Source organism: Bos grunniens, chromosome 28, assembly GCF_055505025.1.
Source record: "Bos grunniens cultivar Pamir isolate PY7600 chromosome 28, Bosgru_T2T1.0, whole genome shotgun sequence".
Lineage (NCBI taxonomy): Eukaryota > Metazoa > Chordata > Mammalia > Artiodactyla > Bovidae > Bos > Bos grunniens.
The window spans coordinates 35819324-35839626 of NC_141192.1; the positions used below are offsets into that span (position 1 = coordinate 35819324).

A 20303-nucleotide genomic window follows, 5' to 3' on the forward strand; every position below is an offset into this window, starting at 1 on the left:
CCAGATGTACAGTACAAAAAGTCACTTGCATGGGTCACTGGCATTTGAGATAAATTAAGTCTTTTCTGTGCATCCACCGCTTTTGCAAGTGAAAATATTGGTTAGCAAGTGAAAATATTCTTAGCAAACTATTCTATGACTCACGAATTAACATAAGAATAGAGAGATGAAAGGAATGAATTCTGCACACACATATTTCCCACTCATTTCTGTTTTTTGATAATTCATGAGTTCTTTTATTCATATTCTTAACATTTTTGAAGAATACTTGGCCATTTAAATCTGACCTGCTTACCTTTTCCTAGATATTCACACATCTTAAAGATTTACACAGGGATCACCCTCATCACAGCTAGAGAAAGTCTGCGTTTCTTTTATTCTCTCTTCAGTACATTCTGTATCCTAGCACATCTAAATCATTACATAGTTAACTATGTGTCTGTATCCTCTCCTAGAGCACCAGCCACTTGAGTTGAGCAACAGAATTCAAGCCCCAGGACCTGCAGAGTACAATGCTCTCACACGGTAGTGCACACAATAAATATTCACGGGATAAATAGTTGCTCAGTAAAATGAATCTCATTACTGTGCAAATGATATCATTCTTTATGTCACATGTATTTATGAATATATAACACATGACTATAATAAAACATAGAGTTCAATAAACTTCATTTAATGTATCTAAAAGCCATTCAAGGAAACTTAGATATGTGCAAGAAAACCAGGAAGAATTAAAAACTCATGAGAGAGTAATGCCATTTAACTGGTGATGCTAGTGGTCAAGAACCCACCTGCCAATGCAGGAGAGATAAGAGACGCAGGTTTGATCCCTGGCTCAGGAAGATCCCCTGGAGAAGGGAATGGCTACCCACTCCAGTATTCTTGCCTGGAGAATCCCAAGGACAGAGAAGCCTGGCAGGCTACAGTCCATAGGGTCACAAAGAGTCAGACACAACTGAAGCGACTTAGCATGCACAAGCATATGTAGCACAATCTCCTTTAATATGTGTATCATTTCAGGTACACAATTCTATGACTTTCTTTTAACTTTTCTATTTTTAAAAATTTTTGGTCAAGCTGCGTGGCATGTGCGATCCTGGTTCCCCAACCAGGAACAGAACCTGTGCCCCCTCGAATGGAAGCACAGTGTCTCAACCACTGGACCACCAGGGAATCCTCTATGACCCTAATATATCACTTAACATATCATTACCTCAAGTCTTGTCATCTGCTGATATATGATTATTTATATTTATTTAATATTTCATGACAACATTTAGGGAAACATTAAGTTGCCTAAATAATATTATATTATCATATTATATTATTAATATTACAGTGTTACACAGTGTGAATACATATTGATAGTTATATGGCATAAGAGTATCCTAGCTTAATTTCATGGGGTATAGTGATAAATTGCATGGCTTTTGAGAATTTATTTGCATTTCAGTAAACAAGAAGGAAATTAACAGATACTGCATTAGATGATATCTTTAGTTATTTAACTGGCTAGGGCAGAGATAGGAGATCATGAGATAAAATAGGAATCAAAGAAATATATTTATTATTGCTATTCTAGTGTGTTCTACAAAACATTCAGATAACAATATCCTGAGATGACACAGGGCATTTTATTATTTTATGTGCTTAAAATAATATTTTAAACACATATTTTATGTGTTTAATGTAAAATAACTGCCCCTCCATGTCAGGTGGGTATTGTCACGGAGACGCAGTGACAGCACACTTCTGAGTTTGCACTAAGCACCTTCAGTCTGGCGTTAGTGGTTGAATGGGTCTCATGAGAAACAGAGAAAGTCTCTGTGTTGTGTAAGCTAGAAGATTCCTTATACAAAAACACAATCCACCAATTGATAACATTTCAGATATTATTGGTTTAAGAATTCTTGAGCGAAGGTAATAAATAAGAAAATAAGACACACAGTAAGCTTTTAGTTTAAAATAGAAAATAACTGAAAAATGATATAAAACATTATTCTCACATGGTTTTAATATCAATGCATTGCTGCTGCTGCTGCTAAGTCGCTTCAGTTGTGTCCGATTCTGTGTGACCCCAGAGACGGCAGCCCACCAAGCTCTGCCATCCCTGGGATTCTCCAGGCAAGAACACTGGAGTGGGTTGCCATTTCCTTCTCCAATGCATGAAAGTGAAAAGTGAAAGTGAAGTCGCTCAGTCGTGTCCGACTCTTAGCAACCCTATGGTCTGCAGCCTACCAGGCTCCTCCGTTCATGGGATTTTCCTTTTTGCTCTTCTCTAAATGTAATGTATTGCTGATCCTGAGAAAAATCAGCTCAAAAATATTAAAATGAAGGGTTAAACAAGTGACCTTAAATTCAAATATGAGACCAGGGAAAGACAGTATCTCATACATGTTGCTATGAGCAGTAATGAAAAATAAAGGTATAAAACATTTGAAGTCAGGAGTAACTCCTGAAATTTTTGTTAGAGTGGTTTAAAATTAAGTATATAATCCTAATTATCTGTTTAATTTTAGAAACATTTTGGAAAAGACAATAAAACAGAGGCCTTGATCTCCTTCAATACATTATCTATCAATGGTTACAAAAATTATAAGCTTGGAAATAATGTTGATTAGATACTAAGCACTCCCAAGTCACAGGTTATTTTTAATGAACATGCTGAACACGTATGCTTTTTGGCTCACAAGTTAGCACACGTCCTTTAAAAAAACATTCTTACAAGGTTAATCCAAATGTGACTGAATCAACACAAAAGCTAACCTGTTCAAGATGAAAAAGTACATTTGCTATATCCAAGACCCTTTCCACTGTCTTCTCAGGATCTGAAGTGTCTTCTGTCCTATTGGGTAAGTCTTTGTAAAGAGCCATTTGCCATCTAATAGCAGGATCCTCCAACTGCAGAAAAAAGAAAACCATTCAAAAAATACAGAGGAAAGAGAAGAACACCCATTTCTGAAGAGTCAATCTATAGCTACATATAGAGCACAGGCACAGGGTGAAAACATGATGCAGAGATCAAGACAGAAGTGCCTTGTACTCATGAAACTTGTCATCTGGTAAGACAGACAGACATCAAATAAATGTTTACAATGGTACAGGGCTGCTAGGAAGAAATATAAGGTACCTTGGGGACTTAACCCAATCTATTGTGGTTGGGAAGATTTCTCTAAACAAGTGAAGTTTCAACTAGGATTTAACGATGAACTGAAGATCATCAGGGAAAGAAAACAGGCAAAAGCTATTTTTATTTTTTTCTTTTCCTTTCACTCAAATCAGTGAAAGATTTATTTTAGAGGCAATGATATAGGATCAAAAGGACTCAACAACAGAGCCTAGACTCACTGAAACTAAGATACCAATGAATATAAATCAATGAAGGCATATCGAATCATATTTTGATAATCTATGGACTCTAGGACTCTACTTTTTAATACTGTCAAATTTCTTGAGTTAAAGATACAATGGAATTCTGAAGGTTTTTAAGAAAGATTATTTTAAACCATAGAAATGGACAAATACAAGCATCTTTCCAGGGATAGATCACTTCAAAGAAATAATTTAGAATAACTATGTCATTAAAAACAGGCAAAGCAATACTTTTATGTTTCTCCTCCCATTAAATATTTCCTTTCAACATGGGAAATGGAGAAAAATGAAGAAGAATTAGATCAACAACATCCAAAGCTTTACAACTCCTAGCCAGAGAAAGCAGAGTCTGAATGTTTCAAAAAAATAACTTTCACATAGTCGGAGACAGAATTTTGTACACTGAATAACTTGTCAACACCTATTTGTCCTTTGATAAAACAAAATGTGCTTTATTCATATACTTTTTTCATTTGAGGACTATTGGACGTACAGATTCTATTCTTTTAATATAAAATTACCCCCTCTTGTCCCCAGGATTACCAGTCCTACAATTTTAAGACAATGTGTTCAAGAAGGAGCTGAGAACAAAAGAACTCATTGTTTGTAAGTCCATATATATGGGGGCCCAACCCTTAGTATAAAAAGTATATAATGAAATGTTACAAAGAATTATTCATTATGTCTTTACTTTCAGGTTCCATTCATTGGGAGATGAAATACTGATTATACATGTTCATCCTTCTCAGCTCTTCTCTTTCTTCCTGATACCACAATATACAGCATACCTTGTCCAAAGTATTCCTATAAGTAACCGCTAGAATAGAATGGAAGGATTTCCTCCTGCTTATCCAAGACATAACTTTTTATTTGCTGTTTCCTGAGAGTGGCATACACACCTCAGAGGTACTGAATATTTCCTGTCTCTATTTGAGACCATGGTTGTCAAAGAATGGGCCCAAATTTCCTAAAAATCTTGAGATCCTTTCAGGGACACATGATCTCCTCAAACACCCATGTATAAACTTGAGGTTAAGCTGGAGGCTTTATAAATATTTTGAATAATCTTTTTGATTTTATCTGCAAAGACATCATGCTCATATGGGAATTAACCTCCTACTCTGTTAAAGTTAAAATTAAATGAATAATGGACTTCATAAACAAGTGCACATGAAATCTGTCCTAAATAATTTCTGTGCATTGCAAATATTGCAAAACCATGTCACACCTTTATCACATTATATTCTGAAGTGTTAAAAAAATGAATATGGTTTGGATCTTTGGAAATAAACATTTTAATACCCAGATAGGGATATATTATACTGTAATCAATTCTTTTTGACATCTGGACATTTTCATAATTTAAAAAATCCTCAGGAGGGACATCTGAATAGAAGCAAATAGTTGAGTCAAAATAATTAACTGCAAGACTTTTCATATTAAATAACTGGTCCAGTAAACAAATGAATAGTTTATCCACTACTATGAAAGCATTTCCAAATAATGGTAAATACTTTGACTACAAAAACTACTTACAGCAAACATTTTACCCACAGTTAAAAAATAGATGTTATAATGGTTTCCATTCATGTTTCTCTTCTAAATGTACACTGGCTTTCCTATTACAGTAATTCTTACTATCTCCTATGTGCTAATGACTCTTAAACTTATTTCATTTTTGAGAACTAGGTGTAAAATATCAAATTTTCATAGACAACTGTCTCCATGTCACAAAAGTCCTCAAATTCAGCTGTATGAAGGAAATTCCCAACCTTTATTTCAACTGGTGCCACCTTTTTTTTTTTTTTTTTTAACAAAGTTTGACAGTCTTTGGTGATCTACTTTAGAAATACATCATTTGTTATCTTAAGAGTCATTAATTCATAAGGATTTGCAAGCAGAATAATGAATAAAATGATATATTTTCACTACCTTACTTGTTAAAGTAACATTATTTGTAGTATTTCTTCTAAAGAGAGATTAACTATATAGTTTATAGGTGCTAAGTATCCTTTTGAATAATATTGGGCTTACCTTGCCTTGTAAGTGAATATTACTGCGGATTATATCTCGAACTTCATCCTCAGTGTCTTTCTGTCAAGAAATAAATGTTACCTAAAAGAAGTCTTATAGTGCATCCATGGTCACAAGTCAATAGAAGTAATTCCAACTTCTTTTGAAATAGTCTATGTCTGAACAAACATCTCTATAGGATTTAATACATGCCATAAATCTGGGGGATTATTGCTCAGGTAATTCTTTGATATTGCTGGGACTTGAAACAAGACAACCGCCTAACTGAACTTCACTAGATTTAATGCAACTGAATTTCCAGGTCGCAGGAAGTAGAACAGAGGCATCTTCCTTTAGGTTCAAACATAAGGAGGTCTCCAGTATTCTCTAAAATCTCCATGAAGTCATTTTAGCCAATAACATCTACAAATATGCAGTAATCATGAGGAGCATACCCTGAGAAGCAAATATTAAAAAACAGCCAACGGGCCTGCATCCTTGTAGCCCCCTTGGCCACAACCGCCCCTCAATTTGCTCACAGTAGGGCCTCAAACTGTGGATATATAGAGAGGTTCCTCAGTGTGGGAGGGAGAATATACCTTTTATTTTACATGTATATAACATAGCATGCCTATTTTCAAAAAACTGCATTCTCTCTGTATAGCCATAGAGGAAAGTTGAAGGCCATCAAGAAATCTTGAGAACTTCAATCTTGATGCTCACAAAGGAGAAAAACTGATTTAAAAGTCAACATCTTATCCACCCACGATCAGCATAACACATTATGCATCTAACCTAACACATTATGCATTTATGAAAAAAATACCCATCATAAATCTGCAGATACCTCTCATCACAAATTTGATATAGGAGTTCATAGGAAATCCATTTTTTCCCTCATTACTAGCGACTTGTTGCCATCTTTCCATTTTGTGTGTGAATATACCCTTCAGGTGATTAACATAATTTAGAAATAAAAACAGCCTCCAAAAAAAAATATTAGGCCATCTCTGTGTCTGAGTCCTAGGGCCTGTATAGAAAAACTGGTTAATAAAGCCTTCAATGGAAAGAAACATGGGCACAGAACAGTGAGACAAAGGAATCCAAACACTTGAGGAGCTGGAGGTCAAATGATCTTTCCCAATGGGAGGAACAGGAGCCTTACCAGACTAAAGCGATTTTTGGCCAGTGCAATGAGCTCCTGGTCCCCAGGGGCACAGATGTTCAACCCAATGGGCAGCAACCGTTTCAGAGCGGCCACAATAAGAGATGTCTGCATGGAATATCGGTCCCCTTTGCGCTTCATTTTCTTCCTTTCCTGATCAGAAACAGCTGCCTATGGAACAAAGATAAACATTGGAATCTGCAACAATTTCTTGTCTCAGGATTCATGAGCCTTTTCTAACTGACTGTGGTTTTCATCTTCCTCATTTTCTGCTGGTCCCTGTTTTTGAAAATCCTACTGAGGATACCTCTTCTCTTTCTTTTCAATAGTCCTATTTCTCAGATTCCCAAGTCACTATAATTCCCCCATAGGCATTTATATATTTTTTAAGAAAAAAAAAAAGGGTTATTACTTTGTTGGTTTGTTTTTGTTTTTAGTCTGGCCACACTATGTGGCTTGAAGAATATTAGTTCCCTGGCCAGAGATTGAACCTAAGCCCCTGCCAGTGGAAGCGTGGAGTCCTAACCACTGGACCAACAGGGAATTCCTCTATATAATTTCAGAAGGAAATTGCACATTGTAATTTTAGAGAGGCATATGGATGTATGAAAAATTCATGGTAATTTCAGATACTGTGTGTTATATAATTATCAATGCTTAAGAGGAAAAAAATGTAAGAATAAATAGTTTTTACTTTGACAAATGCTTGCTTTGTCACACACACACACACAGCATATATAAAACTCTCAAACATTTATTTGCCTTTTACATAGGCTGAACACTTGTCTCCCCAAGGCCTTAATCCCCATCTAACAGAAAGAGACATATTAATAATATACTAATCAGTGTTACTTAAATATTTAGGATTATCTCTGGATGACTTGCTTATAGCTGAGCACAGGCATGATACTTAAGTTCCCTTGTAATTCTGTTGAAAACCATGCCTGTGCTAGGGTTACCTCAAACTAGAGAGTCTAATTTTCACTGGGTAGTGAGGATCCTTTTTCTATATAGAGGGCACGTTGGAAGACTAAAATTAAAACAACTGTCCCATATGCCCTTGTTCATATATGTTAAATTTCTTTGTAGCAACAAATCAAACACTAAAGATACTTTTATGATAATGATATGGTATAATAGTTTTGAGCTAAGAAAAAACAGAAGAAAATTTAACATACAAATGATCTGTCTTGCCCACAAGAAGGCAAAATATATCACAACATGATACTCAAAGAAGGTTTTTGCATAGTGAAAGTTTTGAAACAACTGAAATCATGTAGTGACAGTAGCTGATATGTTAATAATATCATATATATCATACAATGTATTATATCATTATATATATAGCATATATTGATATATATATCAAATCTATAAAATCTGAACCATAGTAATAAGAATCATATTCACATTCCAAAGAGATGTACTTATAGCTTCAGTCATGTCCAACTCTTTGTGACCCTACAGACTATAACCTGCCAGGCTCCTCTGTCCATGGGGATTCTCCAGGCAAGAATTCTAGAGTGGGTTGCCATTTCCTACTCCAGGGATCTTTCTGGTCCAGGGATCAAACTTGTGTCTCTTACGTCTTTTGCACTGGCAGGCAGATTCTTTATCAATAACGCCACTTGGGAAGCCCACTTATTGCATAGATCCCACATTCATCTGTACCAATTTGTTAGAGATTATTAAGTTTCATTTAAAAAGTACAATGAATAGTTATTTGTACTCTTAAATTCATTAATCTATAAAAATAATGAATTAGTGGTTTTGAATGAGCTCTTTGCTAAAAGGAAACATAGCCACAGTGATTAAAATAATCAACCCACATGAGGAACCTCCATCCTAAAAATTAAACAAATTATGCAAACATATTTCAACCCAACACTGGTAATTCAGTCTTAGAAAAACAATATTACTAAATATTAATACATTAAAACCTACATTGTATTGATGTTGAAATTTTCTTTGATTTTAACTTCTATAACTCTTTCAGCTTTATGGTTGCATAAGTAAATGGAACTTAAACTTGGTTTGATATTTATAAATATTTAGGTGACGTTATAATAAAAATAATTTAAATCAACAGTAAAGGCAAGTCTACATTGTTCAATTTTGAGAAATAGTAGAAAAATTAATTCCGCCTATGCTCAAAATATTATGTAATCTTGTTTTCTATACTGCAGGAAATCTGTAAACCGAAAAGAATAGTTAATATATCTTTGAACATTTATGGCTGATAACAGTCCACTGTTGGTATGAAGAAATTAAATATACACAAAACCAAATATCCTCATGGACATCTGTATGTGTTGGTTTTGCTTCTTCAGTGCCTGTTTCCTCCCCAGACTTTGGAGCTCCATTAGGGAACTGGTCAAACCTATTTTGTTCCTTTCTGTATATAGAACTAAGCACTGTGCCTGACTCATAGGAGCTGTTCAATAATTTGAACAGAACTGCTATAGTTACTGAATGTGCATATTTTATTTTCAATCCATCACCTAACATTTGAATCAGACATGAATACACAATAACGTGGTCAATATGTAGGTACTGATGGAAGAAAATTTCAGATATTGAGATCTGGGGAAGTCATTCTTAGGTCACACATAATTTAACTGAAATTTTACACTAACCAGAACAGCTTGTTTTGTGACCCGCCAAACACTCATTGCACATCTGCTTTAACCATTAAAGAAAACAATACATTTAAAAAATTAAAATAGAGTAACAGTTGTTCAGGCATCCAAAATGGAGCTCAGTGGCCACTGTGAGTGTGGTTGGAGACATGATCCTGCATTACTGAGAACCTGAATTTTCTGAACTGTACCAGACTCAAGGACACCACCAGCCACCCTCAAAACAAGATCTGCTAGCAGCTTCCAGCTATAACCTTATAGTCTCAAGACCTCCTCTGGTAACTATGCAACTATTTCAGATCCAAATCAACCCTTACTTAACAAGCACACTTCTTGCCAGCTCCAATCATAATTCTTGACAAACAACTTAAGTAATTTTCTGGTGTTTGCCTTTATTAGTCTCCTGCATTTTGCAGTATGGCAGAACACACCTCTGATGAGTGCTTCTTGAATCTGTGTCTCCCAGGTTACAGTTCTGTTTGGCTCTGATAAAACTCTTGTTTATTCCTATTATTAGACTGTTTATTGATTATTTCTGTCGACAGCATAGTTAAGGAGGAAAGTAGGACAAACAAACTCTGTCTTAAATAAATCTGTGTGTGTATTTCTATCTTTCTCTCTCACACACCACAGATATAGCTCCAACAAATTCACCTAAAATGATCTAAAATTTAATAGAGGACCAAGAAAAAGGGAAGAATTTTCTAGTAGTTGCCCAATGAAATGGCCTACAACTCTCCCAAAGTAGACACAAACAAAATGATAGATTATTTAAACATTTTTAGATATATGAAGTATAAAAGTGACACTATACATCATAAAGACAAAAGATACAAGTTTTGGTGACAAAGTGGAAGAAAGGGAACCCTCGTGCACTATTAGTGGGAATGCAAATTGGTTCAACCACTGTGGAACTGCATGGAGGTTCCTCAAAAAATAAGAAAACTAGAATTACCCAAGTATTATGGCCAATTATCTATATACTGGCCTCTCTCTAGGCTACAGATATTTTGCTTTAGGTCAAACTGAGCTTCCCTATCCCAGATCACCTTACTCCACATTGGTCTGCTGGCCAACTTACAGTCTTCTTATAGTTTTAGAAATGGTACTCCATACACATAGTGATTATCCCTGCTTGAGGGACTAGCTGAAGACTTGATATGTGACAATTTGTCTCTTGGTTGGTATTTGTATTTGGTCTCAATCTCTGTTCAGAAGAAGTTCCTGACAATCTATTTCAAATATGATAATATGCATGTTTCAATGCTATTCTCTCAAATCATCCCACCCTCACCTTCTCCCACAGAGTCCAAAAGTCTGTTCTTTACATCTGTGTCTCTTTTGCTGTCTCGCATATAGGGTCATCGTTACCATCTTTCTAAATTCCATATACATACATTAATATAGTGTATTGGTGTTTTTCTTTCTGACTTACTTCACTTTGTTTAATAGGCTCCAGTTTCATCCACCTCATTAGAACTGATTCAAATGCATTCTTTTTAATAGCTGAGTAATATTCCATTGTGTATATGCACCACAGCTTTCTCATCCATTCGTCTGCCGATGGACATCTAGGTTGCTTCCATGTCCTGGCTATTGTAAACAGTGCTGCGATGAACACTGGGGTACGTGTGTCTCTTTCAATTCTGGTTTCCTCGGTGTGTATGCCCAGCAGTGGGATTGCTGGGTCATAAGGCAGTTCTATTTCCAGTTTTTTACGGAATCTCCACACTGTTTTCCATAGTGGCTGTACCAGTTTTGCATTCCTTTTTTCCCTCACCTTCTCTAGCATTTATTGTTTGTAGACTTTTGGATAGCAGCCATTCTGACCAGCGTGAGATGGTACCTCATTATGGTTTTGATTTGCATTTCTCTGATAAGGAGTGATGTTGAGCATCTTTTCATGTGTTTGTTAGCCATCTGTATGTCTTCTTTGGAGAAATGTCTATTTAGTTCTTTGGCCCATTTTTTGATTGGGTCGTTTATTTTTCTGAAATTGAGCTGCAGGAGCTGCTTGTGTATTTTTGAGATTAGTTGTTTGTCAGTTGCTTCATTTGCTATTATTTTCTCCCATTCTGAAGTCTGTCTTTTCACCTTACTTATAGTTTCCTTCATTGTGCAAAAGCTTTTAAGTTTAATTAGGTCCCATTTGTTTATTTTTGCTTTTATTTCCATTACTCTGGGAGGTGGGTCATAGCGGATCCTGCTATGATTTACGTCAGAGAGTGTTTTGCCTGTGTTTTCCCCTAGGAGTTTTATAGTTTCTGGTCTTACATTTAGATTTTTAATCCATTTCGAGTTTATTTTTGTGTATGGTGTTAGAAAGTGTTCTAGTTTCATTCTTTACAAGTGGTTGACCAGTTTTCCCAGCACCACTTTTTAAAGAGATTGACTTTTCTTAATTGTATATTCTTGCCTCCTTTGTCAAAGATAAGGTGTCCATAGGTGCATGGATTTATCTCTGGGCTTTCTATTTTGTTCCATTGATCTATGTTTCTTTCTTTGTGGCAGTACCATACTGTCTTCATGACTGTTGCTTTGTAGTATAGCCTGAAGCCAAGCAGATTGATTCCTCCAGTTCCATTCTTCTTTCTCAAGATTGCTTTGGCTATTTGAGGTTTTTTGTACTTCCATACAAAGTGTGAAATTCTTTGTTCTAGTTCTCTGAAAAATACCATTGGTAGCTAGATAGGGATTGCATTGAATCTATAGACTGCTTTGGGAAGTATACTCATTTTCATTATATTGATTCTTCTGATCCATGAACATGGTGTATTTCTCCATCTATTTGTGTCATCTTTGATTTCTTTCATCAGTGTTTTATAGTTTTCTATATATAGGTCTTTTGTTTCTTTAGGTAGATTTATTCCTAAGTATAGAGACTCCCCTGGTGGCTCAGATGGTAAAGCATCTGCCTACAAGGCAGGAGACCTGGGTTCAATCCCTGGGGAGGGAAGATCTCCTGGAGAAGGAAATGGCAATCCACTCCAGTATTCTTGCCTGGAAAATCCCATGGATGGTGGAACCTGGTAGGCTACAGTCCATGGGGTCGCAAAGAGTCGGACACGACTGAGCAACTTCACTTTATTCCTAAGTATTTTATTCTTATCGTTGCAATGGTGAATGGAATTGTTTCCTTAGTTTCTCTTTCTGTTTTCTCATTGTTAGTGTATAGGAATGCAAGGGATTTCTGTGTGTTAATTTTATATCCTGCAACTTTACTATATTCATTGATTAGCTCTAGTAATTTTCTGGTGGGGTGTTTAGGGTTTTCTATGTAGAGGATCATGTCATCTGCAAACACGGAGAGTTTGACTTCTTCTTTTCCAATCTGGATTCCTTTTTTCTTTCTGATTGCTGTGGCTAAAACTTCCAAAACTATTTTGAATAGTAGTGGTGAGAGTGGGCATCATTGTCTTGTTCCTGACTTTAGGGGAAATGCTTTCAATTATTCACCACTGAGGATAATGTTTGCTGTGGATTTATCATATATAACTTTTATTATGTTGAGGTATGTTCCTTCTATGCCTGCTTTCTGGAGGATTTTTATCATAAATGGATGTTGAGTTTTGTCAAAGGATTTCTCTGCATCTATTGAGATAATCATATGGTTTTTATCTTTCAATTTGTTAATGTGGTGTATCACATTGATTAATTTGCAAATACTGAAGAATCCCTGACCTCTTATGGCCTCTCTCTATGCCTCTGTTAACACTGGGCTAAACTGACAACATAATGACAAAGCAAAATGATTCACTAACAGTTTTCAGTTCAAAATACCCCTATGAAATGTATACTCTTAGTACACCATCTTCCAAAGGAGCAACTCCTCACTCTTCAGGCTTATTGTCTTCCCAGAGAAAAGAAAATTTATCATCTTTTTTGAGAGTTTCAATAACACAGACACACAAAATAATAGCCCATAGCAGTCAGACAACTAGGGATACAAAGCTTCAACTAGCATTAATTTTAAGTTCATGTCTAGTAGTGTCAAATACATGGCATTTACAACTCTAAATAAGACTAGAGTATTGGGTGATGCTGTTTTATTTTCCCAGTGATCATCAATGGAACAAATCAGATGGACTCTTGGGGTTCACTGGGGTACCATCTCCCTTCTCCCAAGGCATCTCTCTTGAGTAATTTGTTGAGTTGGTAGAGATTGATATCCTTGGCTAGAGTGCCTTACTATTTTGCATATTTGACTATTCGCTAGCATACCTTGTGCACTATCCCATGTAATATATTCATCTTCTTATTTAGTACTAATACAAACAATAAAAGCACATATTTTTCAGTGTTTTTAAAGGTCTTCTGCAGAGCTGGACATGACTGAGCAACCATGCGTACATGCCAATCCCCAACTTGAGTGACAGAGAAAACAAAAATTTCCATTTCATGTGTGAGAATTTTATATTTATCCATGTGGTTCTTTCTTAAACAATGCAGCTAATTATTTTGAGGTGTATATATGTACATATATTTACTCTTGATGAATATATATCATTGACTAATTATAGGTACATCATATTGGTTGGCAATTTTGTGAATGTGTATATGGCAACTCACTCCAGTACTCTTGCCTGGAAAATCCTATGGACGGAGGAGCCTGGTGGGCTGCAGTCCATGGGGTCGCTGAGTCAGACACGACTGAGCGACTTCACTTTACTTTTCACTTTCATGCATTGGAGAAGGAAATGGCAACCCATTTCCATTCCAACCATTCTTGCCTGGAGAATCTCAGGGACGGGGGAGCCTGGTGGGCTGCCGCCTATGAGGTCACACAGAGTTGGACATGACTGAAGTGACTTAGCATGTCTATTAAGCATGCCTTATTATTTTGATGCTTTGATATCTTTGGCCTTACTGATCTTTGATTGCTCCTCCCAGAGCTAGTCAGTTCCTAGAGATACAAAATTACTTGCCTGTAAGCACATCTTTCACAGACAAACCAGTCAATCCAGAGTCCTTGTCCTCCAATCATCTCCTTTACCTGAACCCCAGTCCACCTGCCCTCATCACCAAGGACCAGGCACCAGACAACTAGGAACAGTCCCTACACCCCAGAGCCCACTGAAATTATTCAAACCATCCAATTCTAAACCTTCTTACCCTACGATGCCTGCTCCTTCCCACAGAAACCATAAGAAAGGTTCCTGTTCACATTCTCCCCTTCATCCCTCTGCCTCATGACTTACCCTTCTGCCTCCAGGGAACTGTGAATAAAATCTTCTTCCTCCATGACAGTCATTTCCATGTCTATATATCTTACCACACCTGATTACAAGTCCTAGGTATCCTTAAATCTGTGTGGGTGTGTGTTTAGTCAGTAAACAATATTATCAAATCTATCAAATTCCAGGTATAAACCTTCAAAAGATCTAAAAAATATCAACCTATTCAATGAATGAACATAATATTCAAACATTTTCTAGAACATAAAATGGATTATAGTCATACCTTGGACATCTTTGACTTGGTGTCCATAATAAGGAAAGACATATTGTTGATTTCATTCTGCACCACAAAGTTCTGCTCCTCCCTTTTGAAATTCTGAGACGTTCCAAAGGAGGTTTCAATTAAAATCACAGAGATAAGAAGTTCAAATAATTACAGATTACACAGGACCCCAAAGTTTCTACCAAGATAAGTAGTAATTTAATATATAAGATATAAAGAAAGGAAACAAATAGCTGTTGAATATCCAGTGAGGGTGCCTGGCTGGGAACAACAATTCTGGGAACTAAGATAGAAATATGAATGTTTTAAAGATGGGAAAACTAAGATTTAGGAAATTTAAGTAACCAAGTCACACAGCTACCAGGGGATAAAATGAACACTCGAACTCCAACTACTTGATGAAAAGCACATGTACTGCTTTTGGAATAAACACAGGTTTACTAAGGGCGTGCACAACTATAACACAACTTTCTGTCAGATATTTTAACTACTTTTTCATGTACCCTAACATTATTTTATTCACTTTAAATTTAGGAACATAAAAACACCAGGAAAGTCAAGTGTTTAAGCACTGGTAGTAGTTAAAGCAAATATAGAATAAAAGCAGAAACCACAGAGTTTTAAAAGAGAGGCTAACAATATAACTGTATGTCCTTCTTTTTTAAAGAAGCATAACCTGAACAAAACAGCTTCATAGTAAGCATCTACATATATTAATAATTAATAAGCAATTAACGATTTCTACTGAGGACAGAGAATAGACTAAGCCTCAATTTTCATCCAGCTCATATTAATATTCTAATTTTACTATTAATCTTATGGATACTTATATAGTTTCACCTTTAAAAATCTGAGTTAAAATATATATGGGGAAACAAACAATGAGACTTTATTTTGGGGGGCTCCAAAATCACTGCAGGTTGACTGCAGCCATGAAATTAAAAGACGCTTGTTCCTTGGAAAACAAAATTTTTTTTGACCAACCTAGACAGCATACTAAAAAGCAGAGACATTACTTTGCTAACAAAGGTCCATCTAGTCCAAGCTATGGTTTTTCCAGTAGTCATGTATGGATGTGAAAGTTGGACTATAAAGAAAAGCTGAGCACTGAAGAATTGATGCTTCTGACCTGTGGTGTTGGAGAAGACTCTTGAGAGTCCCTTGGACTGCAAGGAGATCCAACCAGTCCATCCTAAAGGAGATCAGTCCTGGGTGTTCAATGGAAGGACTGATGCTGAAGCTGAAACTCCAATACTTTGGCCACCTGATGCAAAGAACTGACTCAATGGAAAAGACCCTGATGCCGGGAAAGATTGAAGGAAGGAGGAGAAGGGGATGACAGAGGATGAGATGGCTGGATGGCATCACTGACTCTATGGACATGCGTTTGAGTAAGCTCTGGGAGTTGGTGATGGACAGGGAAGCCTGGTGTGCTGCAGTCCATCGGGTCACAGTCAGACACGACTGAGTGACTGAACTGAACATGTTTGTGTTTTAAATATATTCATGAAATTAAAAAGCACATACTCAGATTTTTTATTATTCTTAAAAGTATCATTGGGCATTCATCTAAAAACCTACTGATTATGATAAATCAGTTATGATAACTCAGGGCAATTAAAAATCATTGTGACTGAGGATAAGTTACAATAGTCAACAGAAGGCTTACACTGCCTCAAACTCCCCAGAGAAACCTTGTCTCTCTCCTCACCAGTTTAATGATATTTATGAGACAAGCTTGAGAAACTGTAATAGGTATTAACTAAGGGGATTGGGAAATTGATTAAATTTTGTAAGTCCTTAACATATATGAAACAGTAAGCATTGTCAATATTTTTCTACTTACATGGGATTTTGACCAGTAGATAAACACCTCAGCAACCATGCGGAAAAGATCTTCTGCTTCTTGGTTAGGCTCTTTCAGCCATTTTGCCCTGGAGCGTATAATAAAGTGGTGCCTCAGTTATTTCTTAAAGTTAATTAAAAAAAAAAAAATCACCTCTCAAAGTTTGAAACCAAGTAAACTGAGGGCAATCGTGCTTGCTCACAGAGCTCAAAAATTGTTCAGTGTACAGTTGTAACCTTTAAAATAATTTAAACATTGTAACTGACAAACTACTAGCTTTCACATATGAGAGGTAGACTGCTCCAGAATGGGATCTCCCACTGTAATTTGTGCTTGGCGAAATTCACTTATGTACAAACATCTGGTAATGTCATCCTCATGCAAAATCTCATTGCTAAGTAGTGAATGAAGCAATTCCACTGGGACATATGAACCCAGTAAAGTTATGACTGAATTAGAGACATTAAATCACTTTTGAACATTCTACTTCAGGGGTCCCCAATCCATGGACGGTTAGCAGTCCATGGCCTGTTAGGAACAAGGCTGCAAAGAAGGAGGTGAGCTGCAGGCAAGCGAGCAAAGATTCATCTGTATTTACAGCTGTTCCCCATCACTCTCTTTATCGCCTGAGCTCTGCCTCCTGTCACAGCATGAGTGGCATTAGACTCTACTGTAAACTGCACACACGAGAGATCTATGTGTTTTCTCCTTTTGTGTTGTTGTTGTTTAGTCACTCAGTTGTGTCTGACTCTTTTGCGACCCCATGGACTGTAGCCCACCAGGATCCTCTGTCCATGGGATTTCCCAGGCAAGAATACTAGAGTGAATCGCCATTTCCTTTTCTAGGGGATCTTCCTGACTCATGGATCACATCCATGTCTCCTGCATTAGCAGGCAGATTCTTCACCATGGGAAGTACCCCTTATTTGCAGAAAAACAAACTCAAGGCTCCCAGTAATTATGCCTCATGGTGAGTTTCATAATTATTTCACTATATATCACAAAGCAATAATAATAGAAATAAATGTAATGTGCTTGAATCATCCCAAAACCATCACTCTCAACCCAACCCCAGGTCCATGGAAAAATTATTTGCTATGAAAGCAGTCCCTGGTGCCAAAAAGGTTGGGGACCGCTGGTCTACCTGTTATAGTCCACAAATCTAATCAGGAGCGGATAGAAGGCATAGAGATCTCTGGCCAGTGTGGTGAACTCATCTAGGATGAGAAGTTCGGCTTCAGACATATCTCCCCTGGCCTCAGATTTCAGATGGTCCTCTTCTGATACCACCATTGCTGCCTTTTTCTTGAGCTTCTCCATTAATGGCAAGAAATGAGTTTTCAAGAGCTGAGGTTTCACTTTATTTATAATAGGCTGGGAAAACACTGTTTGAAGAAAGACATTAATATGCTGTTCTGCATAAACATTCATTAAATGAGGATTAGATGGTCATTACAATTGTAGCATGATTAAGCCTCCCTCTCCTCCAGCACATGGCTTCCTTCAGAATTCAGCCCATCCCTCAGCCCCTTTTCTAGTCCCAAACCTAATTACATAGCTGCTGCTCAAAAATGATTACTGAATTGAATCTGACGTGCTTCCTTGTTTTCAAAAAAGAAATTGGTAGCTAAATGAGAATTAAAAAAAAAAGACATTCATTCACTTTGAAAATCAATTACTTTCCCACAAAGAAGAAAAGTCCCCCAGTGGAAAAAGTCCCCTGGGCCCCTCTTTTTTTTTTTTTTTAAAGAAGAGATACACATTGAATAATCCTGAGACCACATGTCTACTACAACATAACCACTATGCCATGACACTTTAACTGTCTTCATCTTTGTTCCAAAGGAAGAGTTAGATTACATATAATATTGCCTTTTTATTTAATAATAGTTGAAGCTGTTAACAACAGTTTTAAGCTTGATTGGGCCATTTTTTTAATTTAATTTTTATCTTATATTGGAGTATAGTTGATTTACAATGTTGTATTACTTTCAGGTGTGCAGCAAAGTGATTCAGCTATACATATACATATATCCATTCTTTATCAGACTCCTTTCCCATATAGGTTATTACAGAATACTGTAGAGTTCCCTCTGCTATATAGTAGGTACTTATTGACTGTCTATTTTATATATAGTAGTGTGTACACGTTAATCCCAAACTCCTAATTTATTCCTCCCCCCCCCCCACAACCCCAGCAACCTTTCCCATTTGGTAACCATAAGTTTATTTTTTAAGCCTTTTTTAAAATGAATTTTTTTCCTGTAAGTGTAATATAGATGCAATGGGGAAATGTATAAAAGAGAGATGTTAAAAATGAACCAAAATCACCCTATCCAAATTAATAAGACATTGGTGTATTTGGGGGGGGGATTCTGCCAATAAACAACTTCATATGTATACTTTCAAACTCAAGTTTTTAAAACTCTTTTAATCCTCCATGATATTCTGAATATTCTCTAAGTCATAAAATATTGAAATCTTAACATTTAAAGAAAGCATAATACTCTGGAATATGGATATACACAACCTGTTTAACCATTCTCTAGTGCCTGGTCACTCAGATTGCTTCCAATTATTCAATATAAATAGTGCAATCCTCCCTGACTCCTGCAAAGATAGATTACTAAAAGTGGGTGAGTTCAAAATCCAGTTTTATTTTTCTCTCTGTTTACAGAATCATTAATTTTGATTGCTGTGTTTTAATTAATCTTAGCAAGATTAATCTTCATGAGATTGGTCAAATTAAGAAAATGTTTACTCACTTAAATGTACTAACTATATGGAAAGTTACACAATGTCTGATTAAATCTAGTTTTTGGGTTTTTTTTTAAGAACAGCAAACAGCATGAAAGAAATAATCAAGAATATTTTTTGAGTACAGAAGCAAATATTAATCAAGACTGAGAGAGGAAGATTCTAGTCTTCTGTACTTTGAACCTTTCTGAAAACAAAACGTAAATGGCACATTGCTTCTCAGTCTTACCTGCTAACCTCTTCATCCAGGCTCCCTCATCAATACCCAAGTTATTATATATGATTTTCAGGATATTGCCCAGCAGCGTGTTCATGTGCTCTGAGTTCAGAGCTGTACAGCACATCTCAGCCCTTCCTGGATTATTCTCAGGCCCATGCTCCCACCAACGAGACATGTAACTACAAAGCATGGGCAGGACAACTTCCATCACATGTGGCATCTGTGTGTAGCGAATCCCGGACTCAGCCAAGTCCACAATTTCTTCCATGAGCTTCTCCAAAGACGGTATATTTGGACAAACATCTTCTACGTTAGCAGGCAAATTAAGAGCTAGAGAAACACACATACAAATGACACGTGTTCGGTCAAAGAAGTGACCTGCCAGCCACGTGGCCACTGTTAATAACAGACATCAGCAACCATTTCATGCTGAGCTTCAAAATTCAGCCAGACCTGGCATGTCTTCAGCTGGATCCCACTCCCTCTTCTCATGGTAGCTATTTCAAACTTTCTTTGCCCCCAAGTCCCAACTCCACCACCTGAAGATCAGCAAATGACCACCCCTTGTACTTCAGAGCAAACAGGAGTATCAGATGTCTCTCCCTCCAACTGCCTGCTCTCATGTGGCCAGGATTTGTGCATCTGGTTTCACATTCACCTCTATTCCCCTTTTCAGAGGAAGGAGTTCTGAGGTTCACTGTTCCACCTGTGACCTGATGTCAAGCCTACACTCCAGCAGATGCCTTGCTCAGGATTGCATCTTCAGCTCCTTCTCCATTGTCTCCTCCCTAGCAGCCTATACATTTGCTTAAGTCTCTCCCAGACTGT

The 20303-nt window shown here is 36.7% G+C and overlaps 1 protein-coding gene across 10 annotated transcripts in view; it reads right to left on the minus strand.

The window, feature by feature from the left end:
• The window catches only part of RYR2 (ryanodine receptor 2), an 820811-nt gene that overhangs the window by 128400 nt on the left and 672108 nt on the right, over positions 1-20303 (minus strand). For all 10 annotated transcript variants that reach the window (XM_086382784.1, XM_086382783.1, XM_086382782.1 and 7 more), the window contains 7 exons: positions 19485-19805; positions 17643-17883; positions 16499-16586; positions 14653-14745; positions 6554-6724; positions 5410-5469; positions 2770-2904 (listed from right to left, as the gene is read on the minus strand). In XM_086382784.1, coding sequence (XP_086238910.1) covers positions 2770-2904; positions 5410-5469; positions 6554-6724; positions 14653-14745; positions 16499-16586; positions 17643-17883; positions 19485-19805 — 1109 coding nt within the window. The remainder of the gene's footprint in view (positions 1-2769; positions 2905-5409; positions 5470-6553; positions 6725-14652; positions 14746-16498; positions 16587-17642; positions 17884-19484; positions 19806-20303) is intronic.